Source organism: Pholcus phalangioides, unplaced genomic scaffold (assembly GCF_987345545.1).
Source record: "Pholcus phalangioides strain wild (caught in Gottingen) unplaced genomic scaffold, Ppha-v1.0 ptg000022l_1, whole genome shotgun sequence".
Classification (NCBI taxonomy): domain Eukaryota; kingdom Metazoa; phylum Arthropoda; class Arachnida; order Araneae; family Pholcidae; genus Pholcus; species Pholcus phalangioides.
This window is the reverse complement of record NW_028301615.1, coordinates 37,732,725-37,757,974: the sequence shown is the minus strand read 5'-3', so window position 1 is coordinate 37,757,974 and position 25,250 is coordinate 37,732,725. Positions and strand designations below refer to the sequence as shown.

The 25,250-nt window shown below is 37.8% G+C and overlaps 1 protein-coding gene across 3 annotated transcripts in view; it reads left to right on the top strand.

Annotated features, from left to right (window-relative positions):
* Positions 1-25,250, top strand: part of LOC149070377 (poly(A)-specific ribonuclease PARN-like) — a 205,844-nt gene that overhangs the window by 85,580 nt on the left and 95,014 nt on the right. For 2 of the 3 annotated variants that reach the window (XM_089249733.1, XM_089249734.1), the window contains one exon: positions 13,102-13,163. In XM_089249733.1, the coding sequence (XP_089105859.1) occupies positions 13,102-13,163 (62 nt within the window). Of the gene's footprint in view, positions 1-5,985; positions 6,115-13,101; positions 13,164-25,250 lie in introns of those variants that run through there. The other variant, XM_089249735.1, reaches the window with a different exon arrangement.

Below are 25,250 nucleotides of genomic sequence, written 5' to 3'. Positions count from 1 at the left end.
AGGGAGTATCCGTTAAGAGGGGGTTTTACTGCAATGCAGCTTATGAGCACGAATTTGTATGCTAACTGGAGCCAACTTCAGCTTGGCGAAAATAATTTAGCCAATCCCGAGATGTCACGTGACATTAAAAAATAAAAAAACCCCGGTTGCTAACAGCAGTGTGTGTTTCACGCGAAATTCCACGGTTGCTGATAAGATCAACCGCACCAGCCGAACAGTAGTGTGCCGGCAGCCTTACCCCACACAAATATATCTGCTCCTACCTCCGCATCCAAGGGGATGTCGGTCAAACTGAAAGACCCCGTCTTTGCATATGCTCTTCCTTCACTAATTGTAATAGAAAGGAGCACTTTGTGATGTTATCCGGGTTTGAAACTGGAAGCTGTTTCTTCTCCCACGAAATGTAAGTTTCAGGAGGGAAAAAAAAATCATTTTTCCCATTTCAGAAGAAAAGGATTTCTTTTACGAAAATTGCGGCTGTCCCTAATTTTGTGACCAGGTGGTAATACACCTTTTGTAACTGCTTAGGTCTGGTCTGCTTCAACAAAATGGAAAATGAAAAAACAACGAGATTTCTATCGGTTTGAGAAAGGGGTCTTCCTTCTGTCACACGAACCCCTTGTGATGGTCACAGATGCATACCCCTTTAAAGACTAATATTCGGTATATAATAAAAGAATAAAAAGTGAATCGTTTCCTCATCCAAGATCACTGACCCTCCTGAAATCCTTTGGAAGAACCGAAATAAAAAATGTTCGAGCCCACGTGATCATGCGCAGGGCTACCTTTAAACAAAGATCTAAAAATCATACCTTCAACTGATGGGGGGCTCCTACCAAGAATGAAAATTTGTTTTGGCACTTTCCCCCAAATTTCCCACCACAAGCCGTCAATTCTACCTTGGAAATACTGTATACAGCGGCACCCTGTCTTGGCCGATCTCGTGGCACACCCCTTTCAAGTAGGAACCGTGGCTGTACTCGGCACTGTTTGATTTCCAAACAAAACTATTGCTCCAAATGGAACCATAGCTCCAGAAGAGTACGCAGGAAGGAATGAAGACTGGGCCTCCATGTGATCAGAAATAGATAACTGATAAAAATTGAAAATATTTAAGAAATACTAACCCTGTTAGCGAGTTGCTCCTGCCCAATATAGCCTTTTGGTATACATTAATGTAACAAAGTTTTTTTACATAAACAAATTTAGATATCAGTGGTTCTAAAAAGTGCACGGTTCCTAGTGGGTTCACTGTGACTTTGCAACATTGATGCGGGCCTGTTCCGTGCTCTAAATTGATTTCTTTCATAACTTCTAAAAGGTGGAGGAGAAACGATGGCTAGGACCAGAGCCCCACAAGGGTGAGGCTGACAGGGCCCCAGCCCTGGGCCCGGGACGATTCTCGTCATTTTTTGTTTTTCACGCTATAAATTCATTATAAAGGGGCCCGTGAATGTCAGGTTGCGGCCCCCCCGCAAAAGATACCATTGGCATGGCATCTTTTGAGCCCTCACAATCTCATGGCCTCCACATCCTGGAGGAGCCATGCACGAGGGAGCTGTGGTTGGCAAACACTTGAGAACCACTTGATATTGTATAAGTGGAACTATTGCTAACCTAGCTGCTTCAAATGAAAGAAGGTCCAAACACTCAGAGAACTTACCTTGATGAGCAGTCTAAAGCAGCGGATCTTAATCTTTATCTACTCGTGCAGCCCTTTTTAGTATATAATTTCTATGATGGAGCTCTGTAGATTCGTCTCTTTTATTTATTTATCATTTACTGATTTATTTTATTTTCTTCGAGTGACTGCGGAGCCCTTCCCGAAGTGCATATGGAGCACCCCAATTGAGAACCGCTGGTCTAAGGAAATAAATGCACGCACAATTGTACCACTGTCAAGACTTGTAAGCAAATTATCCCATATCTGCCGGCATAGGCGTACACTGAATTTTCTTGGGGGGGTTCAGATTTTTTTCCTTCGGGGGGGAGGGGGTTTACGTTTTTTCCTGAAAAATACAAAATAACACTATAATCTTAGCTCCCCCCCCCCCCGTTTGCGTACGCCAATGTCTGCCGGTATCAGTCATAAACAAGGCGACAAATTTTCCTTAAAAAATCTTTGAAGGCATTCATTTATTCGAGTGAAATGTGTGTCTGCATCACCCCATCAATGTAGAATTTCATTTATAGTAAAATACTTTTACCCTGAGATAATGGAAGGACGCCTGCGTGCAGGACCGTAACTAGATACTTTGTCACGCTGGACAAGCCAGAATTTTTTGCACCCCTTGCATGAAGAAGAAGCAGTTAAAGAATGAATTCGGCGCCCCTCCTGGTTCAGCGCCCAGGGCATCGGATCCGCCTGCTTCCCCCTAGTTGCGCTCCTGCCTGCGTGGACAGAATCGTAAAAAAAAGTTGGTGTGGGCTCCAAAAATACCCATCGTAGGTGCCTGACGCCACACTAAAACATATGCATCTGGATACCCTCCATCCCTTAGGCAAAACAGGGAAAAGGGGCACAAGCAGAAATGTGAGAAAACGGGGGGGGGGGGAACTACAGTAAAATGTTTGCTGTATCGGCACCTAAAGGCTCTATCAAAATATCAGAAATCTATATAGGAAGTTTTTATTCCTGAATCAATTCTGTGGGTGCTCTGCCCTGTTCTACAAGAGAGTGTGGGTGCTCGAGCACCCACAGCACCCCCGGCTCCGACGCCACTGCAGGTACCTGGCATTCTCCATACGAAAGTCCGACGTGAATCAGACTGCAAGCTAAACCTGGACTCGTCGGAAAAGATCACACAAGCCCACTGTGACGATGTCCACATTGCATGTTCTCTACTCCAGGCTAATCGCTGCCGACAGTGAGTTGTCGTGAGCGGAACACATCTGACAGGCCTGCGAGCATATAGACCAATATCTCCCTAACGTCTGTACACGGTTTGCCTTGAAACTGTGGTACCCGTGGCTGCAGATAGCTGACGAGACAGGTTGGATGCTGTGCTCCGTCTGTTTCTTTTGGCAGTTACTGCCAAATACCGGTCTTCATTCGGCGTTGTAACACAGGGGTGACCTGTACTGTAACGTCTACTGACATTTCCGTTATCTTGGAATCGTTGCCAAAGCCTAGAGATGACACTTTGGGCAATTCCAAGTTCCTCGGATACTGAGTACGCCCACATTCCAGGCAGCCGATAATTCTATCACGTAAAAAATCATCCACATGCGTCCTCTGTGTCATAACTATTCGCTTATGGCAATGAGCGCCTTACAGAACTCTTGTGAACAATTTCACTTCTTTGCCACCATTCCTTATATACCCCCCTCTTACACTCTCGTCATTGTGACGTACTATCGGCATCATCTGGTGGCTTCCTGAAATTTGCATATCATTCTTGCAGATGTGTGTGATAATTCTACAGGTGAAATTTTTACTTTAAATTTCGATTTCCGTGTGATTCTGAATTATCCTTAATTTATGGACATGAGTGTATATCTACTTGGTTTTTCCGGTAGCAATGGGCTAGCACACAGCGATTTCTGTCGCTTCTCTGGCTCCCTTTCTTTGAAAAGATTTTATCACTTTTTAGCTACTGATTTTTTTTAAAAATTTTCTTGTGATTGTGTAACAGATCAGGATGACATCCTTCTCCGTTACAATTATTTATTATTTTGTTTGGGGATTCTGGGGAAGATGTCGCATGGTTTCGTTGAATTGTTAATATATGTAAATATTACTCCTTTCAGCAGTTGGCTGCAGACTTCCGCCGGAATAGTTGTTTTCTTTATTTAATATGTTTAATGTGAAATGCGTTGTCTGGGAGCCTTGCCAGCTCTCCGATTACGTTTTCTTGTGTTGCCATTTGAATTGCTGTTTTAATTCTTAAACTCATTTCTGTATACAAATTTGTTTTCTTTGTGATCTCAGAGTTTTATCTAGAGATGGAGTGTTATTGGTGGATGATTGGTCTTAGATTAGAACCAGTTTTCAGTTGTATAAATATGTGCCTCTTGTTCGTACTAGTTGCAATCACTTACTTCTTGGTTTTGCTACTTGAGTAGCTGAAATTAGTTGATCTCAGCTTCGATCATGAAATCTTAACAGAATGATGTGGTAACAAATAACTCGTTCTCTTGTTGTTAGCCTGTTATTCACCAACTAGACTTGGTTTGCTTAATTTGTTATGTTATTACAATTTATGTTCCAAACAGCGCATTGCATTGTTAATGAAGTCCATAACCACTCTTCGTGAGGGCAGAGATGAATTTAGGGCACTGTAGAGAGCCCAGGTCGATAACATACTTGCCTAAAGTACTAATGTAGAATAGAATGCATGGTTTGATTTTCAAAAAGATCTCTTCGCATCAGGGTTGTTTGGTTTAAACCTTGGTTTTAACCAACTGGTTTTTTTAAATAAACCACTTTGGTTTTTTTCAAGAAATCAGATAAAAGTGGTCTAAATATTATTTTTTTTCCCTGAAAAATATCATATTTGTTCATTATTAGCCAAAATGTTTCATATTTACCTCATTTTATATTCTTGGGGTACATTCTGACGGTATATCTTTAAATGACATAAGATTTTATAAGTGGTTTTTTTCAAAAAGTCTCATAAAAGTGGCCAGAATATATATATATTTTTCATATGAAGTATCTTAGTCATTTAAAGTTATATATAAAAGCCAAAACTTCTCATCCTTACAACATTTTCTAACCTTTGGCTACATTCTGATGCTCTATCTTTAGCAAATTCATGAATACGGATTGCATCACACATCTAAATGTAGTGGTGTATTACATATCTCACAGGGTTTCTTTTTCCCTTCACAAAGAAGCAGCTACAGTAGTGACACCATCATGCTAGGGGCAGGTGGTCCTATAATCCAATAAAGACACCAGCTGTCCTTAAAGGACAAAGACTAGTGTACTAGTTGTTACATTACCTCACATACATTTTCATTCCCATAAGAAGTAGCACATCTCCTACTATATATCTCCCAGTCTTAATATTCAATAGTTGTTTTTTTATACTTTCACACACACACTGTTAAGCCCAGTTAATCAAGGTTCTACTGTATAGTAGTAACAAATTTATAAAAAATAATCAGCTATATACAGGGTGATTATAATTTAAGTTTTGATTCCAAAACTATACAATAAGTACTGATCGGAATGACCTGAAAATTTGCATGGATACTCCTGAAGCAATGGACGTTTCTTTCGCAAAAGAAAAAAGTGCAAAATGTGCAAGTAGATGATGCTGTACTTGGCCAGCAGTATAATCTATTTTGTGCAACCACATCATTTCGGCACTTCCACAGCATCAGTGTGTGGATAGAACTTCTGTCACGGTGGGAAAAGTAGGACACTTTCCCCCCCCTTTGACAAAGAAGCCTGACATATTTTTAATCCAGAATTGTCATGTCAAATAAGTGAAATTTGCTAAATGTAAATATAATTGTGTTTGTCGCGTGGAAAATATTGAGCTTCTGTCTTCATTTTAATGTGGAAAGCTGAACCGAATCTCGTGGTTGTCTAGTTCCTTTCCTCTTGTGTTATCATTCCGTCCGATATTCATAAAATGCCCGAGATCTGAACCACAGATCATTCGTACAGAGTGGACACACACTCTTTATGCATCACACTGTATGTGTTTGTCGGAAAATCCTAAATATTAAATGCTTTGCTTTGACATCTCAATCATTTGAGCTCAACAACAAATTCCTTGAATTTTTCTGATTCTTCCTGTGAAATTTTGAGAAATTCCGAGTTAAATTGAACAAGAAAATGTGTGTTCTTTTGAATAATATATTCTTTCTTTTGTGAGAGAGACACACCTAATGATCCACTGATAATCAAAGATATTATCGCCATCTTGATGAGTCAGTTTTCTTGTTCCCACACGAACGCGTTCGTTCGGTACGTGTAAAAGGAAGATAAGATTCCTTTTTCTTTTTCCCTCTCACTGTTCGTAATCTGTTGTATATTTTTTTTTATACGTGAAAATCCGATTTTTCGCTTTTTGCATATTCCGAGTCGATGGTTTTTTTTTATTAAATAAGGGAAACAAACATTTTTGTTAACCGGGAGTTAAATAATTTTGAGACCGTGTGAGTTTTTCAATTTTAAAAATTTATATATTTTTTTCTTTTTCTCTCCACTGTTTCCAATGCTTTGAAGAAAAAAAAAAAGGCTTGTGTTGTAAAATATTTTGAGGGAGAGAAACTTTTGAAATAATGTTATATGCTTGAAATTATTCTCTGTCGTCGAGAAAGTGTTGAATTTGAATTTTTTTAAGAATTTCCTTTGTTTGGATTTAAATTTTTTGGCATGTCGCGAAACAAGAATATTTATATATGATGTCGCATATCGTTGGAAAGCTAATTTTTTTCCCCACACAATGATGTTAATGTTTTTTGATTTTGTTGAATATTTGTGCATTTAATCCGGAAATCTTATATTGAAAATTATTGTTGTAATTATAAACTTTGCTGAAAGCCGTTCATTTTCTTAAATCGACCCCGTATTGAGTGAAGATGTTTTTCTTTTGGTTTCATGTTTGTGTTCGCGCCTCGTATTACAATTGGATAATATTTTGGATGACGCAGTTTGCGCGACGAATTAGAGGATGCGCTTTCTCAAGCCCCGCCCATCACTCAATTTACATATTACCACTGAAAAACTTTGGAGGCGTGCAGTTCATCGGGACCAGTTGCACGAGAAAGCGTGGTCCCGCCGTTGAAGAATTCCCCCCCCCCACGTAACTTGAAGATCCCCCGAAACTCTTAAGTCCCAAGTCACTCAAACCCTATTTAATTTGGAACTGCCAAAAAGTCGTAACATTGAAGATGTAAGCTCAAGAAAAACGGTATGAAGCATTGTCTCGTCATATCAGTTGCTCCCAACTGATCCAGAAAGGAAGTTTTACTGTCATGCCAGAAAGATGAAGCCCAACAGCTGCCTCTTGCAGTCCAGTCTAAGGATGCTACTTCGTCCAGGTCCACACTACCCCGAGTGGTAGTACAGATGGAGAACTTTGATGCTCCGACATAAACCAAAAAACCGGGTTTTTTGGTTTAAACCAGGTTTTTTTGGTTTAAACCGGTTTTTTGTTTTAAATAGTATTAACATTAAAAACAATGAAATTTTTGAAAAATCATTCAAACTTCTAATAATTAACTAAAATAAAATGTTTATTAATGTAATTAACACTATTCCGATGCTAATTAATCAATAAATCTTTATTACATTTCAACAAAAACCAACTTTTGTAATTTAATTATTTTTTGCTTAACTCAATGGATTACTGTGTGTTTGAAAATTCTTTTAATGTTATTATTAATCATATAATATATAAAGGTTTTTCTCCATTTACTTTCGGTATACTTAATTAGGAAGCTATTTTGCAAAAAGTAATGAAAATTAGGTTAATATAATGTGTTTAATGAAGCATAAGTAATGCAGATTAATTAGCAATGATTTACAATATACACAGGGTGATTATAACTAAGGTTTTGATTTCAAAACACTGTAAAAAAAGAATGATTGTCAGAATGATGAAAATTGACATGAATATTCCTGAAAAAATTCAATTTTATTTGATGAACTTAAAAATGTAAAATTAATGACATCATCCAACATGTGGGAAATTTGCTCGCAGAATGGAAACGATAGCCAGTCATGGCAGAATGATACCTTAATTATATAGCATCTCACGATTTCATAATTCATGGAAACATCACAAAAAAAGAAGTAATTGAACAAATAACTACAACTTATTTTAGAAATGTTAAATATGTTGCCCACCGCGTGTTCTGGCTATGAGGTTGAAAGCACAAAAAGTTCTTGTTCAACAACAGAATTGTGGTCATAATGTGGACCTGCTTGCAATTCAGCTTTATTAAACCAGACGTTTCCCCCCCCCCCCCCCGTTAATATTCCTGAGGAACTTCTAACATATAGGGAATGTGCTGGAGATTGCAATTCACCAAAGTTTGCAATCTGACCACTGTTTATAACATTTTGAGGTACCCCCACAGCCAGAAGTTGCAAGGGTTTAGGTGCATCCTGTCAAAATGGGTCTTCAGTAGCTGCAATGTGCATCTTGATAGAAGTTCTATCCACACACTGATACTGTGGAAGTGCCGAAATGATGTGGTTGCACAAAATAGATTATAGTAAAAAAAGAATGTTTGTCAGAATGACTTGAAAATTGACATGAATATTCCTGAAAAAATTCAATTTTATTTGATAAAGGGGGAAAAATACTTAAAAATATAAAATTAATGGCATCATCCAACATATTTGAAATTTGCTCGCAGAACGGAAACGATAGCCAGTCATGGCAGAATGATACCTTAATTATAGTATTTCATGATGTCATAATTCATGGAAACATCACAAAAATGAAGTAATTGAACAAATAACTACAACTTACTTAAGAAATGTTAAATATGGTGTCCACCGCGTGTTCTGGCTATGAGATTGAAAGCACAAAAATTCTTGTTCAACAACAGAATCGGAGTATGCCATGGTCATAATGTGGATGTGCTTGCAATTCAGCTTTATTAAACCAAATGCGCCCCCCCCCCCGTTAATATTCCAGAGGAACTTCTAACATATAGAGGATGCGCTGAAGCTTGCAGTTCACCAAAGTTTGCAATGCGACCACTGTTCATAACATTTTGAGGTACCCCCCCCCCCCCAGCCAGAAATTGCAAGGGTGAAGGTGCAATCCTGTTATTCTCAAAATGGGTCTTCAGCAGCTGCTTTGCTGGTATTGCAATGCGCATCTTGATAGAAGTTCTATCCACACGCTGATGCTGTGGAAGTGCCGAAATGATGTGGTTGCACAAAATAGATTATACTGCTGGCCAAGTACAACATCATCTACTTGCACGTTTTGCACTTTTTTCTTTTGCAAAAGAAACTTCCATTGCTTCAGGAGTATCCGTGCAAATTTTCAAGTCATTCTGATCAGTACTTATTGTATAGTTTTGGAATCAAAACTTAAATTATAATCACCCTGTATATAGCTGATTATTTTTCATAAATCTGTTACTACTATACAGTAGAACCTTGATTAACTGGGCTTAACAGTGTGTGTGTGAAAGTATAAAAAAACAACTATTGAATATTAAGACTGGGAGATATATAGTAGGAGATGTGCTACTTCTTATGGGAATGAAAATGTATGTGAGGTAATGTAACAACTAGTACACTAGTCTTTGTCCTTTAAGGACAGCTGGTGTCTTTATTGGATTATAGGACCACCTGCCCCTAGCATGATGGTGTCACTACTGTAGCTGCTTCTTTGTGAAGGGAAAAAGAAACCCTGTGAGATATGTAATACACCACTACATTTAGATGTGTGATGCAATCCGTATTCATGAATTTGCTAAAGATAGAGCATCAGAAGGTAGCCAAAGGTTGGAAAATGTTGTAAGAATGAGAAATTTTGGCTTTTATATATAACTTTAAGCAACTAAGATACTTCATATGAAAAATATATATATATTCTGGCCACTTTTATGAGACTTTTTGAAAAAAAACCACTTATAAAACCTTATGTCATTTAAAGATATACCATCAGAATATACCCCCAAGGATATAAAATGTGGTAAAAATTTAACATTTTGGCTAATAGGGTCAGGTGGGGTAAAATGGTCATAAAAAGAGGTGTTTTCATCTTTGAAGAGGTATAACCATATGACTTTTTCAAAAATAGGATATATTTTGGCTGATATTTTACATTACATCCTTAGAGAGTATATTAGCACTTTTTTCAAAAATATTTTTTGAGTGTAACAGTTTTTTTTCTGCAACTTTTTAGACCTCACTTTTATGACCACTTTACCCCATGGGGTGGGGTAAAGTGAGTAGTGCATGGGATAAAATGGTCATACCAAATAATAATGAAATTTTAAGAAAATAATCAGTTGTTGTTATAGATAGTTTCTTCTAGATCACCATATAAAAATGCTGTAGAGACATCAAATTGGGTCAAATGCAGTTTCTCACTTGCTGCAATACTGATTATCCAGCGTATTGTTCCTAACTTGGTTACCGGACTGAAGGTTTGATTGTAATCAATACCATGACGTTGACTGAATCCTTTGATTACAAGTCTTGCTTTATACTTGTCAACACTACCATCTGGATTCTTCTTGATACGATACACCCACTTACAAGATATAGCTTTCGATCCTTTAGGTAATGGCTGTAGAATCCATGTACAATTTTCTCTTAAGGAATTCATTTAAAATGAAGAGTCCATGGCTTTCTTCCAAAATTTACTGTCTGTACAATTGACTGCATCTTGATAAGTTTCTGGTTCATTTGCATCAGCCATGAAAACATCTGCCAACATAATGTAGTCTTCAAACCTTTCAGGCTTTTTCAACTCATTTCTGTTCCTGAGCTGTTTGATGTTTGTTTCAGCCTCTTCATCTTCTGAGCTACAGCTATCTTTCTCTGATTCATCATCATGGGTATACTTTCCCTCATTTGAAAGTTCTTCATTTCGATCATTTCTTTCAATTGGAAGTGTCACTGTATTTTCAATCTGTAAGGGCTTCTTTTGAAATACCACATCACACAGCAAATTACTGTCTGCCTTTCTTTGATATAGATGCGATACCTTTCTCTTTCTCTCATCTCCATTGTATCCAATAAGATAACCCTTTGCTGCTTTCTTATCCATCTTCTTTGAGTTGGGATATGAGCATAACAGACTGACCTAATGATACACATATGCCTTATTCGAGGCTTCTTTTTCATTCATAGCTCAAACGGACTTACATTGTGAACCGAAGATTTTCCAGTCCTATTCAGAATATAAGCTGAAGTATTGATAAACTCGGCCCATGGGAAAGCCGAGAAGCTCATTTTTTTTGTTGGAGTACTTGAGAGTTCTTGCCATCTCAACAAGAGTTCTGTTCTCTCGTTCGCTACTTCCATTTTGTTCAGGAGTATACGGTGCAGTCAATCTGTGAATAATTCCATTCTTCTTGAGAATTCTTTGGACTGCTTGGTTGTCGAACTCTCCACCATTGTCACTCAATACTTGTTCAACTTTATGCCCCAAGTTTTTAGCATGAGCTAAAAAGTCTTCTAGTGCACTTGCAGCTTCTGATTTCTGCTTTAAGAAGAAAACATACCAGAACTTGGTATACTGGTCCTTGAAAACAGCAAAGTATCGATACTTTCTACATGATACATCAAATGGTCCACATATATCTGTAGAGATAAGTTCTCCTGGTTTTGTGGCTTTCTCTCTAGTGCCGAACTTCAAACGATCAGCCTTGCCGTAGATACAGGCTTCACATAACTGTTTATCAATGTTGACCTTGATATTGAGTTCTTTTTCCATTAATGACTACACATGCTGTTTATCTTGATGTCCCCATCTTTCATGGTAAAGCTGAAGAAGAGAACCATACTTGCTCGCCATATTTACTTCGACTGGGGTTTCTGGTAGCAGCACTTTAATTTCAGCTCTGAAAAGATCACCACTGATATCTCATGATCCACTAAGGACTGCTTTGCCATTAATTTTCAGATAACATTTTCTAGATGTTGATTCAAATACACTTCTGGTTTCTGTCTTGTGTTGCTAATACTGAAAACAGATTCTTACTAATATCAGGAACGTACCAGACATCTTGTAAATTTTTAAATTGTTTTCTACCATTTACTATGGCCATTATTTTTATTGTACCACCCCTCATAATGCACCCCCCCCCCTCATAATACAAATTCGACCTGGGAATGGTTCCTTGCGAATGGGATTCGGTGATGGACTGGCCCACACACACATGTTCTTCAGATCTCAATCCGATAGAAAACATGTGGGCTACGGTGGTATATAAAGTGTATGAGCATGGCAAGCGATGCAACAATGTTTCAGAACTTGAATGGGCAATCTTCAAAGTGTGGCAAGATATTCTGTTGCAGCATTATCAAAAACTTCTAGAATCGATGCCTAGATGAGTGTTTGACATTATAAAGAACAATGGGAAATTCATTAGGCGTTGAAATGTAACTGAACATGGCTTTATCGTTTCGCGACAGGTTTTGATTCCACTATTCAATCTCATTTTTTTCTGTCATAAGAAATGCAGAAATATATTAAATTATTATTGTAATTTTAATCCTGTGCAGTCAAATTTCTAGTTAAAAAAGAACTTTCATTTCGAAAAATAAATTGTTATTTATAGAATATTGTATGTGGTTTTATCATTTTGGGACACACCTTATATGAAGAGAGACTTCATTTTTTGAATATGTTTACATTGGATGAACGCAGGTGTAGAGGAGATATGATCGAAGTGTTCAAAATTTTCAATGGGATGGATAGGATGGACCATGAACTTTTAGTACACCGCCAATCGACTGCTTTTATAAGGGGACACCAGTATCGATTGATGAGGGACAATGCAAGGCTATGGTGTTGCAGGGAATTTTTCTCTAATAGGGTTGTTAATAAATGGAATAGCTTACCCCCAGAACGTAAATTGTAACACAATTGACACGTTTAAAAAGAAATACGATAAACATGTTGGGGTAAATCAAGAAGCTATCCATTCTTAGAATAAGACAACCATAAGTATTCTTTATGGGCGTTGTATAATATTTTATCATGTGTATATATTGTTTATAATTTGTGTTAATTGCATTTTTAATTGGGTTGCTGTATTTTTGAAATATATGACAACCATATTTTTATGGGCATCTTTTTATCAGCCACCTCGTTGGGCATTTTGTCTGTTGTGGTGTTGTATTTTTATTTATGCATCTAGCACCTACACATCATTTTAAGAACTCCATGTTAAAAAATTTAGTTTAAAAAATTCAGATCATTTCGAAATGATTGAGCATGCTGTTATGCTCATCACTGAGGGTTAAGCTCACAATATCCTGTATTTTTCTTGATAAAGCTACTTGTACTTCTAACTGCATTTGAACCCATAAGGATATAAATAATATTGGTGAATTAAAACAATTGAATAATTTTTCATTTATAATTAATCTCCTATTTGTTCATATCTGTTTCTTCAGGGTATTCAATAAATCTTCTGATTTTATGTATTCCACAGAAGAGATGCCGCACAGCAAAAGGTATGAAAATTTGGAGGAGCGTTACAAGTCTTTGAAAGAAGTGAGTAATCAAAAAATGATAATTTTATGATGCTATTATATATACACCCATATTTTTTCTATTTGTTTATTTATATTTTTTGTTTCACATTTTCCCTGGCATGTTGTTGGTGTCACTGCAGTTTTTGGGAAAAGTGGAAACAACGATGGCACCTGCATGTCTCAATGAATGTTATTGATCTGAAATTTCAGCTTTGGTCAAAAGAACTTTTATTTCTTCATTTCATTTATCAGTGCTTTACAGTTAACCTTAGTGTTTTAGAAATTGTCCAGCACTATGTTATTTTCCGGGGTTATCTAAGTGAATTTCCAAACATGCCAAGAAAACATCAGAAAATGATGTGGCAGGGATAAAAATTTGGATCTGTGCAATGCCTGTACAAAATACAGTTAATAAATAAGTAAAGGGATCTTTCTATTTATAGTGTGATTTAATTAAGAAATTATGGCTTAAAATAAAATTGTATATTATATGCATATGGGTCATTCTTATGAAATTGGATGAAAACTGAAAAAAAAATTGTGACAAAAATTTCAACATAAAAAACCAAAATAATTCTTAGACTCTTCTTTACCTGCTGATAAATAAAATATAGTCAACAATGAAGTCTGCTAAGGAATTTATGGTGAAGAAAAAATTAATTTAAATTTAACCATGTTAAAAGATCTAGGAGAATCAGGCAAGGCGTTTTACGTGTTTCAGCACTTAACTTTATATTTGTGCTTGACATTTGCCTCATGTTCTATTTTGGATGGATTAATGGATTTTAAATTTACTGGCGCAAGGACCAATTTGGCCAAACTGCGCCAAAACTAATGATTTAAAAGTAGAAAAATTGTCCTTTTGTTGTGTCAAAAAATAAAAATGCGCATGATAAAAGGCAACGTAAAACAATGACATGAATTGTAAAAAAACTACAATTTGCCGTATAAACCAATGGCTTTGATGAATTTAAAAATGCGAGATGCATCACAATGGTCATTTAAAATGTCATGAAGTGAAAGATGACTATGACCAAAAGCGGTCGTAAAAAGATGACGATGATGTGTACAAGTAAAAGCATGAGCAATGGTCAATGGACTTTGACAATAAGGGCACTCTGGTTGACTCGCTCCTAATAATAAATATGATTGTGTGAGGCGACTGTGTCCTATGTGTAACCGGGCAAGCAGAACTTCCTCCTTTCGATTAGTCCTGCAGCTCGAACGCCAATGGCCAATTGTGGGCTTAATGGAATGTAGTTTATTATTTACCTGGTTATTCCAATGATCCTGCCAGCGGCGATGCATCACTTCTCGGAGGATTGAGAAGTGGTCACTGGCAGGTACCAAAAGGTTATTGCCAATGTTAGTTGTTGTTCGAGTTGTGGTGTCTGCTTTTTCGTTGCCCGGTATTCCAACATGACCTGGTACCCAGTAAAATTTTACTGTGGTACCGTGATGAATGAGGTGATGCAGTTCAAGGAAAATGGCAGGAATAAATGGATTAGTGTGAAAAGTAAAAGAACACAGTGCTTGTAATGCGCTGAGAGAGTCGCTATAAATGATGCATCGTCGGTGGTGTTTGCGTCGTATATGACGTAGAGCCTGAAGGATTGCGTACAGTTCTCCCGAATAAATAGAGAATGTGTCAGGTAGTTTGAAAGATGTCTCCTCACAGCAGATGTAGGCACAACCGACATGCCCAGGGCTCTTAGAGCCGTCGGTATATATGGGGAAGTACCTACCCCTGTGCCTAAAGAATATCTGTCGATATATGACATCTGCTAAGGTGGCTCTAGGGTATAATGATAATGAAAGAAAGACATCTGGCAGAGACTGCTCCCATGGTACCAGTTGCCAAGCAACTTGAGCCACACGACTGATGTCTAATTGTAGTTCTTCCACAAGTGTCCTCATAGGCGTAAAGTTATTCAAAATGTTGGGGGGTGCTCAGTATCAATATAACGAAACCTCGTTTATACGACGCGTCGTATAAACGAGGTATGTACGCTCGTACAGGTTAAGACGTCGTATAAATGCGAAAGTCGTTTCACTGAAATTTTTTGAAAATGACCCCTCTCCTTCTCCAGCCATAGCCTTTTTTTAAAGAATTTAATGGTTTTAATTCAAAATATATCATTGGTTTCTTATTTCTGTGGAAAAAAATTGTGGTAGGCTGCGTGTCGTGGACAAGGCCGCAAGTTTCGATATGATCACTTTCTTTGTGCCTTGAATCTCGTTGTTGGTACTTTCTTTCTTCAAAAAGAACACACAGACCAGGCTCTATCGGATTTAGCCAATTTTAGCCATTGCCCCTGTGAAGGGCGTGACCGTGTCGAAGAAAACTTTTATAAACAATACACACAGCATTGTCGCTACTGACATAATGATATTGGTATCATCAGATTTGTCTTTGAAATAGCTAATAGACAATACCAATATCGTCTATTTACGTTACAAACTTTTCGAGATAAAGTGCAAAATAACTTCGCTACGAAAGCGGGACGCGAGCCTGGTGTCCAGACCGGGAAAGCTATTTAAACCAGAGTAGTACCTAGGGCAGCAAATAGATGCTTGGTCAGCCGGGGCAAGAACGCTCCCCGGATATTTTGATGTCCCTTTATAATGCTGAAGAAGAGGCTAGATGGTAAAATTTGTGCCCTCTCTGGCCTGATGCACCAGACCAGCCTGCTCTCCCTAGTTGGGGCCCAGGTAGTACCATTTTTTAGATTTGTTTTAAAAATACCTATCATTGGCTTATATTTGCATTGCGAAGCCGGGCCTTCCACTCACACAAAAGAGATTTACCAGGCCACGGGCTTCCAAATGTTTAGAACTGCTGACCTATACTACGAACGCCGCAACTAAATAGGTACTTGGTCAGCACGCATTTTAGCGCCTCCTCATAATGTTGGAGAGGTTAAAGAGTGGAACTTGCACCCCCTCTAGTCCGGCGCCCAGGGCACTAGATCCACCTACACCCCCCCCCCCCCCAGTTGCGGCCTCCAAAGATCTCTAATTAAGAAGAGTTCATTTTAAACCTTTGGTTCGCGTGTTTAGACGTATTGCTTGTTAGTTCCACATTTTACCCATATCTCTGGCAGGGCCGTCTTAAGAGCATCATGAGCGCCCGGGCCAAGTGATTTTTTTGAGGCCCTACCTGGCAAATTCCGAAAATATCAAACAGTTGTAATTTTTGCTGTTCTGTTGAGGCTCCCGGGCCGTGCCCGATTGGGCCCAGGCGTTAAGACAACACTGATCTGTGGTCAATCATCATTTTAAATCAGCGAAAAAATTTAAAAGTTGGCGACTCGCAAGCTGGGATTTTTGGTGGGTTTCTAGATTAAAAATTCCCCCCCCCCCCATTCAATAAATTTATGATGTAGAAAATAAAATACAATAATGGAATTCGTACCCCCTTCTTAGCCCTCTAAATAGTGGGCCATGCATCGAGTAATTGTTATTGCCTCGAGCTGGAGCCCTGTCAACACCACCCTTGGAGAAAGGGGGCGGGCATGGCATCCATCTCAAGAAAGTAGTGAGATGAGCAGGCCTATAGTCTGTTTCAGGTTAACTTTGCAGTGAAGAGAAAGGTAGAGAGTGTATTCCTTCGCCGCAAAATATAGTTCTCATTTATCGGAGGTTTAAGATGAACCTTTATACAGAATATTTCAATTTTTTCTATGATTTTGAAAAAAATACTGAAAAAAAATCGTTTTGAACCGATGTTTACTTGTTTAAAATCTTTAAATTATAAAAAATATTGGTTACCATTATTAAAAATCCATAGCAACGGCAACGACACTCTGGCGCGATATCCTAGAAATTTTCCCCGCCAATATCACTGTCGTGTTTTTTTTCGTATATATACATTTTTTTTTTTCGTTATTTGGTTGAATTTTCCATAACGATACAATTTTTAATTCAGTTTTACATGTAAGTTGTAGGCTTACATAAAAACGAATATTCAATCAGTTTTATTTTCTCCTAAAAATAGGCTTCAGTGAGTTCAGATATTCACTCATAGATTACAAGAAGTGTTTCTCTTCCACGAGAGTGCCGATACTATTGTGACTTGTGAGAGGCCCTCTATGGGTGCAGAAGTTTTGGTTATAGATCTTCCTTTTTTTAATTATTTATTTTTTGCCATGTTTATGGGATAGTTTTAGTTTCCGATCACGGAGAGTGTTGACAGAGTCGCGACTTCCACTCACACGAACGGACGCCATCTTCCACCAGCCCGTTTCTCCTCATGCCCCTTGCCTTTAGCGTCTCTTGAGATACAATAAATGAGTGGGTGGGGGGGGGGGGGTCAACAGTGGTTTGGGCTTTCACCTGTTATGTGACAGTTGTGTCTTAATTTTCACCAGAGATAGCCACGCTAAAGTTCTCTGCTCTTCCATTCCTGAATAGTATATTTTTGGTTTTTGAATATTCGTTGTAAACAAAACTCAATAAGAATAATCCGTAATAACCATGAGCAGCACATCAACCGTAACAAAAGACTAAAGCTGTCGCATAAACAAGTGGCATCGACGTATACTGTTCGGGGAAGGGGGGAGGTCGAGTGACGGAAATTTCGGCAAGAAAAGTGAGTAAAAAAATTCTAAACTTTTCCGTATCATTATTATTATTTGGGGCTATTCCTGCATTTGCACGTGAAAACAGAGTTAATCTGCTTCTTAATTTTATTTAACATTAATTTTTTCCATATAAATTGAAGAAAAAATTAAAAATCCCCAAGTTTTTGAGAGCCATGGTTAATACACAGTATTTTAAAATTATACGTTGCTTTCATAATATTGTTTGGATTTTTTTTTGTAAATAAATTTCAGCTGAGGTAAGGGAAATATTGCAGAAAAATATATGACTTTTTTGAAATTTTTAATGTTACTTACGGCCCATCAATGAAGAGTAAGTGACACGCTGATAGAAGATAATTATTTTTTTCTAAATTTTAAAACATTTTCTAATCAAAAAACAAAATAAATGATCCTCAAAAACCTCACTTTAGTTTCTGAAAGTATCGGCAATGGTTTTCTTTTAATTCTATAATTATTACTAATGTAACTGTGCAATTACGTTACACGTAAAAAATATTTTTCTCAGTGAGATTGGCGAGAATCGGCCATACCTTACCGAGGCCGCGCATCGATACATTGGTTAAGAGGCTTTCGTTCCCATAGCAACGAGTGATGCGGTTCCCTCGTAGCTTCCCCTTCACTGCAAAGTTAACCTGAAACGGACTATAGACATAATATGAGTTCCCAAAAATCCTCCTAAAACAGTGGTTCTAAACCTTTTTCAAACTGTGACCCGATGAATCAAATTCAATGAGTCTACGGCCCGGTCTGCAATAATTTACTCGTTCATAAGGTAATAAACAATTTATAAATAACCAATTACTTTTTAATTCAGTGCAAATTAATTAATCAATTAAAAGCATTCACACAAACATTGATTAATTAATTTAAGCACTTTTAAGAGATTAATTAATTTAAAACCCTTTTAATGAACCTATGAGTTGAATTCATTATTATCTTACGGTTTTAACGAATTGTTAGAACGTTTTTCCTTTTTGGTGCTGTATTAATAACGTACAGAAGTCAAAATAGGTACGTATGAACGAAGTGCGTTTCATTAGCAACTGCAAACATCATCATTGGAAAATATAATTGATCACAAAATTAATCGAAAGGTCTTAATATTGAATTTCATAGAATAATTTTGCATAGTTTTCATTCACAGTTGGGAAATGAAAATCTTGCCATACATTTAAATTTATTTGTGCTGACTTACATTGACATAACACGCATTTATTAGCACGTTTTGTTAGTAATTTAGTGTAAATTATATTTTATGACCGAATTTTGTATTTTGTTAGCCAGAAAAAAGTAACGATATAAAAAAATTCTACATTGTAACTCACCATAAAAGTCAGCTGAAGAGCAGGAGATTGTTCAATTATGGGCGAAACACTCGTTTAGGTGTATTCACGATAGATGCTCATGTAAATTGTGTAACTTTATAAATTTCAAGCGATTTTTCTACTCTGAAATTTGAAAACTTTATTCTAAATTCGTAACAAAAATTTATATTTGTGAACCTATCATTTGAATAAATGAACAATACTACACTGGGAAAAAAGCACAACGGAAACTCGCAACGTAATTCACTGCATGCAAAGAAAACTGTACGGTACATCACCACTCATGTGCACCTTGATGACCGATTCAAAACAATATATTCAGCTGGCACTTCACTGATTAGTCGCTCATATTTGCCATGCACATGTCATTTTCCTCGTTCATTTCTGACAACAGGTTAATACGTCCTCCATCGTTATAATTGGACTGCTAGAGATTTATAGGTGTTTTGCATCTGGTCGTCAAAATCTTCCCTACTGACATACATACATTCCACACAAAGCATACACGCCTTTATCTTCATACGAGTTCCCCAATGGTTCCCATTTTGATTGCAGCAGATGTCTGCAAACAGATAGGCCCTGCCATAAATTTTTCTCGATTTGGATTTGGCAGCTGGTCATAAATATCGGAAATTCCCAATCACTCACCAGTTATTCTACTTTGAAGTTATGCGGCTTGGCCTCTGGCAAGTAGCACAAATGTGAAAAACATGTCTGGATCCCCTGTTCTATTGATGCACCCACTGTATCCCTGGGGCAAAGCAAGAAAGCCTCCACACAACCGAAAATTTAGAGAGAGAATGGGGGGGGGAGAATGCCTCTTTTTTTTATCGGCGAGATATATCGACAAGCAATAGGTTCGGGGGGGGGGGTGTTCAATATGCACAGATGGCAAACACGGATTTTTCATTCTTCCCTTATTCGATCATGGCCCTCACAAGGGTAGGGCTGACAGGACTCCAACCCTGGGGCGATTCTCATCATTTTCTTTTTCACACTATGGCCCCGCAAAAGATCCCAGTGGGCCCGCAAAGGTCCCAGATTCATGGGCCCACAAAAGATCCCAGCCTAGGGGCCATGTGTGTTCAATATTTGCGGAAACAATTACAAATTTATGCTTATAACAAATTTTTATTTCTGAATCTGGGGGTGCTCCGCTCCTTGCAACAAACAGCTTTTCCGAGTCTGATACCATTTCATCATCAGATAGACCTCGTTATAACGTCACACCTGAGGACCGAATAAATATGACTTCATTAGCGGGGTGATTTACTAACGAGTAAATGTTTTGCCCTTGTCCGGAAAATTCACCGACCAACAAGTGGTTGAAGTTATACCAAGGTCTTACTGTATATGAATGATTCCCAGAGGTCCCATGAAGGAAGGTCTCACAGAGCTCCTGACTGAAGTCTTGGGAGCAATTTTTTTACAGTTTTTCCCACATAAATTCACAACAGATGGGGGGGGGGTGTCACGGTGGGAAAAGTAGGACACTTCCCCCCCCCCCTTTGACAAATAAGCCTGACATAATTTTAACCCAGAATTGTCATGTCAAATAAGTGTATTATTGTGGAAAGCTGAACCGAATCTCGTGGTTGTCTAGTTCCTTTCTTCTTGTGTTATCATTCCGTCTGATATTCATAAAATGCCCAAGATCTGAACCACAGATCGTTTGTATAGAGTGAACACACACTCTTTATGCATCACACTGTATGTGTTTGTCGGAAAATCCTAAATATTAAATGCTTTGCTTTGACATCTCAATCATTTGAGCTCAACAACAAATTCCTTGAATTTTTCTGATTCTTCCTGGAAAATTTTGAGAAATTCCGAGTTAAATTGAACAAGAAAATGTGTGTTCTTTTGAATAATATATTCTTTATTTTGTGAGAGAGACACACCTAATGATCCACTGATAATCAAAGATATTATCGCCATCTTGATGAGTCAGTTTTTCTTGTTCCCACACGAACGCGTTCGGTACATATAAAAGGAAGATAAGATTCCTTTTCTTTTTTTTCTCTTTCTCTCTCACTGTTCGTAATCTGTTGTATATATTTTTTTTTATACTTGAAAAGCCGATTTTTCGCCTTTTGTATATTCTGAGTCGATGTTTTTTTAAATAAGGGAAACAAACATTTTTGTTAATCCAGAGTTAAATAATTTTGAGACCGTGTGAGTATTTCAATTTTAAAAATTTATTTTTTCCCCCTTTTCTCCCCGCTGATTCCAATGCTTTGAAGAAGAAAAAAAAAAAGGCTTGTGTTGTAAAATATTTTGAGGGAGAGAAACTTTTGAGATAATGTTATATATGCTTGAAATTATTCTCTGTCATCGAGAAAGTGTTGAATTTGAATTTTTTTAAGAATTTCCTTTGTTTGGATTTAAATTTTTTGGCATGTCGCGAAACAAGAATATTTATATATGATGTCGCATATCGTTGGAAAGCTAATTTTTTTCCCCACACAATGATGTTAATGTTTTTTGATTTTGATGAATATTTATGCATTTAATCCGGAAATCTGATATTGAAAATTATTGTTGTAATTATAAACTTTGCTGAAAGCCGTTCATTTTCTTAAATCGACCCCGTATTGAGAGAAGATGTTTTTCTTCTGGTTTCATGTTTGTGTTCGCGCCTCGGGATACAATTGGGTAAAATTTTGGATGATGCAGTTTGCGCGACGAATTAGGGGGTGCGCTTTCTCAAGCCCCGCCCATCACTCAATTTACATATTATCACTGAAAAACTTTGGAGGCGTGCAGTTCATCGGGACCAGTTGCACGAGAAAGAACGGTCCCGCCGTTGAAGAATCCCCCCCCCCCCCCGCGTAACTTGAAGAGCCCCTGAAACTCAAATCCCAAGTCAAGTCACTCAAAACCCCTATGTAGTTCTGAACTGCCAAAAGTCGTAACATTTTACTTGAAGATGTAAGTTCAAGAAAAACAGCTATAAAAAATAACAGTATGAAGCATCGTCTCGTCATATCAGTACAGATGGAGAACTTTAATGCTCCGACATCGTAAAGTATGTGCACGGACCGTCGCTTCAGCAGATACAGAGGACATTAATCGTTCAATTCGCCAAGCAGATTCGCCCGTCTAAGGATGACATGAAATAACGAACTGTCCGTACTAAGTGTTCAAGTTAAAGGGAACTGTTCATCGAAATCCGGTTGTCAAGAATGAAGTGACCTTAATATGGGAGATAGTGAGTAAATTTTCTCTTTCAAATTTTGTTGAGTGGTCAGGAAAAACCAAACTGCAGCGATATTTAGTTTTTTGTGTTTTGCACCCAAATAATTTTTCGATGAGTAAAATAAGGTTTTCAGCATCGTTGTTTTTTTTTTTGGTATTTTGTTTTTGGTTATATGAATTAAGAATTAAATAACTTAAAGTAATTTAGACCTCTGTGTGTTGACATATTCTTTTCGTTCTTTGTGACTTAATTGTTTCGGTTAAAATGCTGTAGTACATATTTGTTCAGGAGAATTACTCACCGACACACAAAGGGTTGTTGCGGACACGGTAACAACTCAAAAATGGTACCCCACTAATATGATCACCAGGCCAAAAGTTTTCTTTCTTGGAGTACTGTCAACTTAAATAGTACTCAACAATTTTGAACCACAACAGGGGATTGGGAAATCCTGCCCTGATACCCGCAAAACATCTCAATCCAGAACCCTTGTTCGATGACGTGGGGGCCGTTTTTATAGGGCTGTGATTCCCAATCTGTTTGTTGCAGCACTTTCTGGGTGCTGCGGACAGGGCCGTAACTAAGAGCGTAGATTATTGCTGTCGAGTTGGGGGGGGGGGCTGAAACAAATGTAGTTTTACATCACCTCCACAGTGTAAAAATCTATGACTTTGAAAGATAGTTTTTGTTTCCCCTAAAATTTGCCGTCCTCTCAAAATTGCAGCCCAGGGCCAAAAGTTTTTGTGGAAACATCACTGTTTTACACACAGCACGTTATTTTTCTGGAATGACTCATGAAATATACTGATATTCAAATAAGACTTAATTTCTTTGAAATTTATTTTCCTGTTCCTGGCTGACGGAGCCATTTGAGACCCCTCCCAAAAAATTTAATGAGGGAACTGAGCCCCTTCCCCCTCCCCAATAATTTCTGAAAAACAATGCAATACAACCTCCATGGCTCCCACATGGGGCTGGCAGAGCCCGGGATAATTATCATTTTTTTTATTTTTCATGCTATAAATTCACTTTAAGGGCTTTACTTACTTTCTAACCGAAACGGCGACCCAGTCCATATTCCGAAGAATTTCTAAATATGGACTGGGTCGCCGTTTCGGTTAGTAAGATCTGGTGAAAAATCTGGTTCGGGGGACCCGACAAATATTCCAGCCTCGGGCCGTTTACCAAGATGTGGGGGCCATGGCACCCTCTCTTCCCTGCGTACGCGCTTAAGTCCCGTTGTGACAACCCAGCATAACTACCCAGGATTTAGGTCTGGCAAAATAAGTGCAATCGATACACAGAGAGACAAATGATTTCAAAGAAATTTCTAGTTTTTAACAAAAGTAAATTTATTAATTCTTTAACAATTAAATAGGTTAGGAATAACAGAATTATTTCTCAATTTTCATACCATACACCAATGCAAGTCCGTTGTCTCATCAATCTAGTCCGACTGCAGGAGTTAGGCAATCTTTATCAGATCACACGTGCCGTGACGTCATCGACCTTGGAGAAAGGTCACGATCCGAGATGAAACCTCAAGTGGCGGGAAGAGCTGCAAACACAACGGCCGAGATGACGATCGGAAGCAATGATCAATGCGGAACCATTCATCGACCTTGTCGGAAGGTCACGACCCGAAGCGGGAAGAGCTGCAAACTCGACGGCCGGAAATGAAGATCGGAAGCGATGTGGGACCATAAGACGGACGGATGAACGACAACGATTGACTAGAGATGTGGCATGATGGGTCCGGAACCAGCCGGCGATGTAATAGCAACAGAGAGACGAACTATTTCATACTTCAGATGACTCACCCAAAGGCGACCACCTTCACCTAAAGTGATGTATCTCGAGTTGAAAGGCGAGAACGAATGCGGGTTAATGCGAAGTGGCAGCAGGAATTTATACCTATAAAAAGAAATACGATTTCAACTCCTGGGACCGACCATCTCAGAAAAATACACATCAGAGCACAGCCAATAGGAAAATACATCTAATTTACATAAATAAATGACAATAGGTTTTTTATAGGAACTTTTGCAAAAATAAGAATGGCAACAACAAATTAAAATGGCGATGTGATCAATATCGATGTGATCAATATCGCACATTTTACCGGACTATAAACAATGAAAATATCACAGACTAATTGAATCAACCGTGCAATTCTATTAAAGATTATACAATTACAACTATATAAACATGTTTCAAAAATAAGAGATAGAGGCAGGTTTGACAAATTCTCCAAACGTTCCCAACTATTGTTACATTCTCCCTCTGACCAAGAAAAGAAAAATTCAAAAACATTTGAATTTTTCGTACAATGGGAGATTAAGGAAAGGAAAAAAAATATATATATGTTGGCACAGACATCGTACACCACCACAGTGACAAACTCAAACCTTGTAAAATCATGTACAAAAGTTAATATAATGCTACATTATAAAAGTGTATAAACATATGCAGAAATTTTTTTTTTCTATTCAGGAACTTTTATTCCCTATAGTACAACGAATATCCCCTTGTATAAATTTATTACCATTAAAACAAAAATTCTCACGAGTGAGCCCTTGGAGATTCCCGTATTTGAGCACCTCAACCATGCGCCTAAATTTAGTACCATCTGGGGCATAATAATAGACGTCCGTCCGAGATCCAACTCTACTTTTGACCAATACTCTGCCAGCCTTGACGAAGAGGAACAATGAGCTTTGAAAAACTAGTTCCCGATTGGTGTGAAGGAAGGACCTTAGAAACGGTTTCATCAACTGAAGTACCTAATTGGACAACATTATTTGGAACTTGATTATCCTCAGCAATATTCAAAACATGTTCACTGTTATAAGGACTTTGATCATGAGAATCCTCAGCCACAGAGACCTGACTGGAATCATTCAAATTACTTTCATTTTCAATAAATTGTTTCAAATTACAAATATTAAATTTTCCTTTACAATTATTATCGAAGTCCC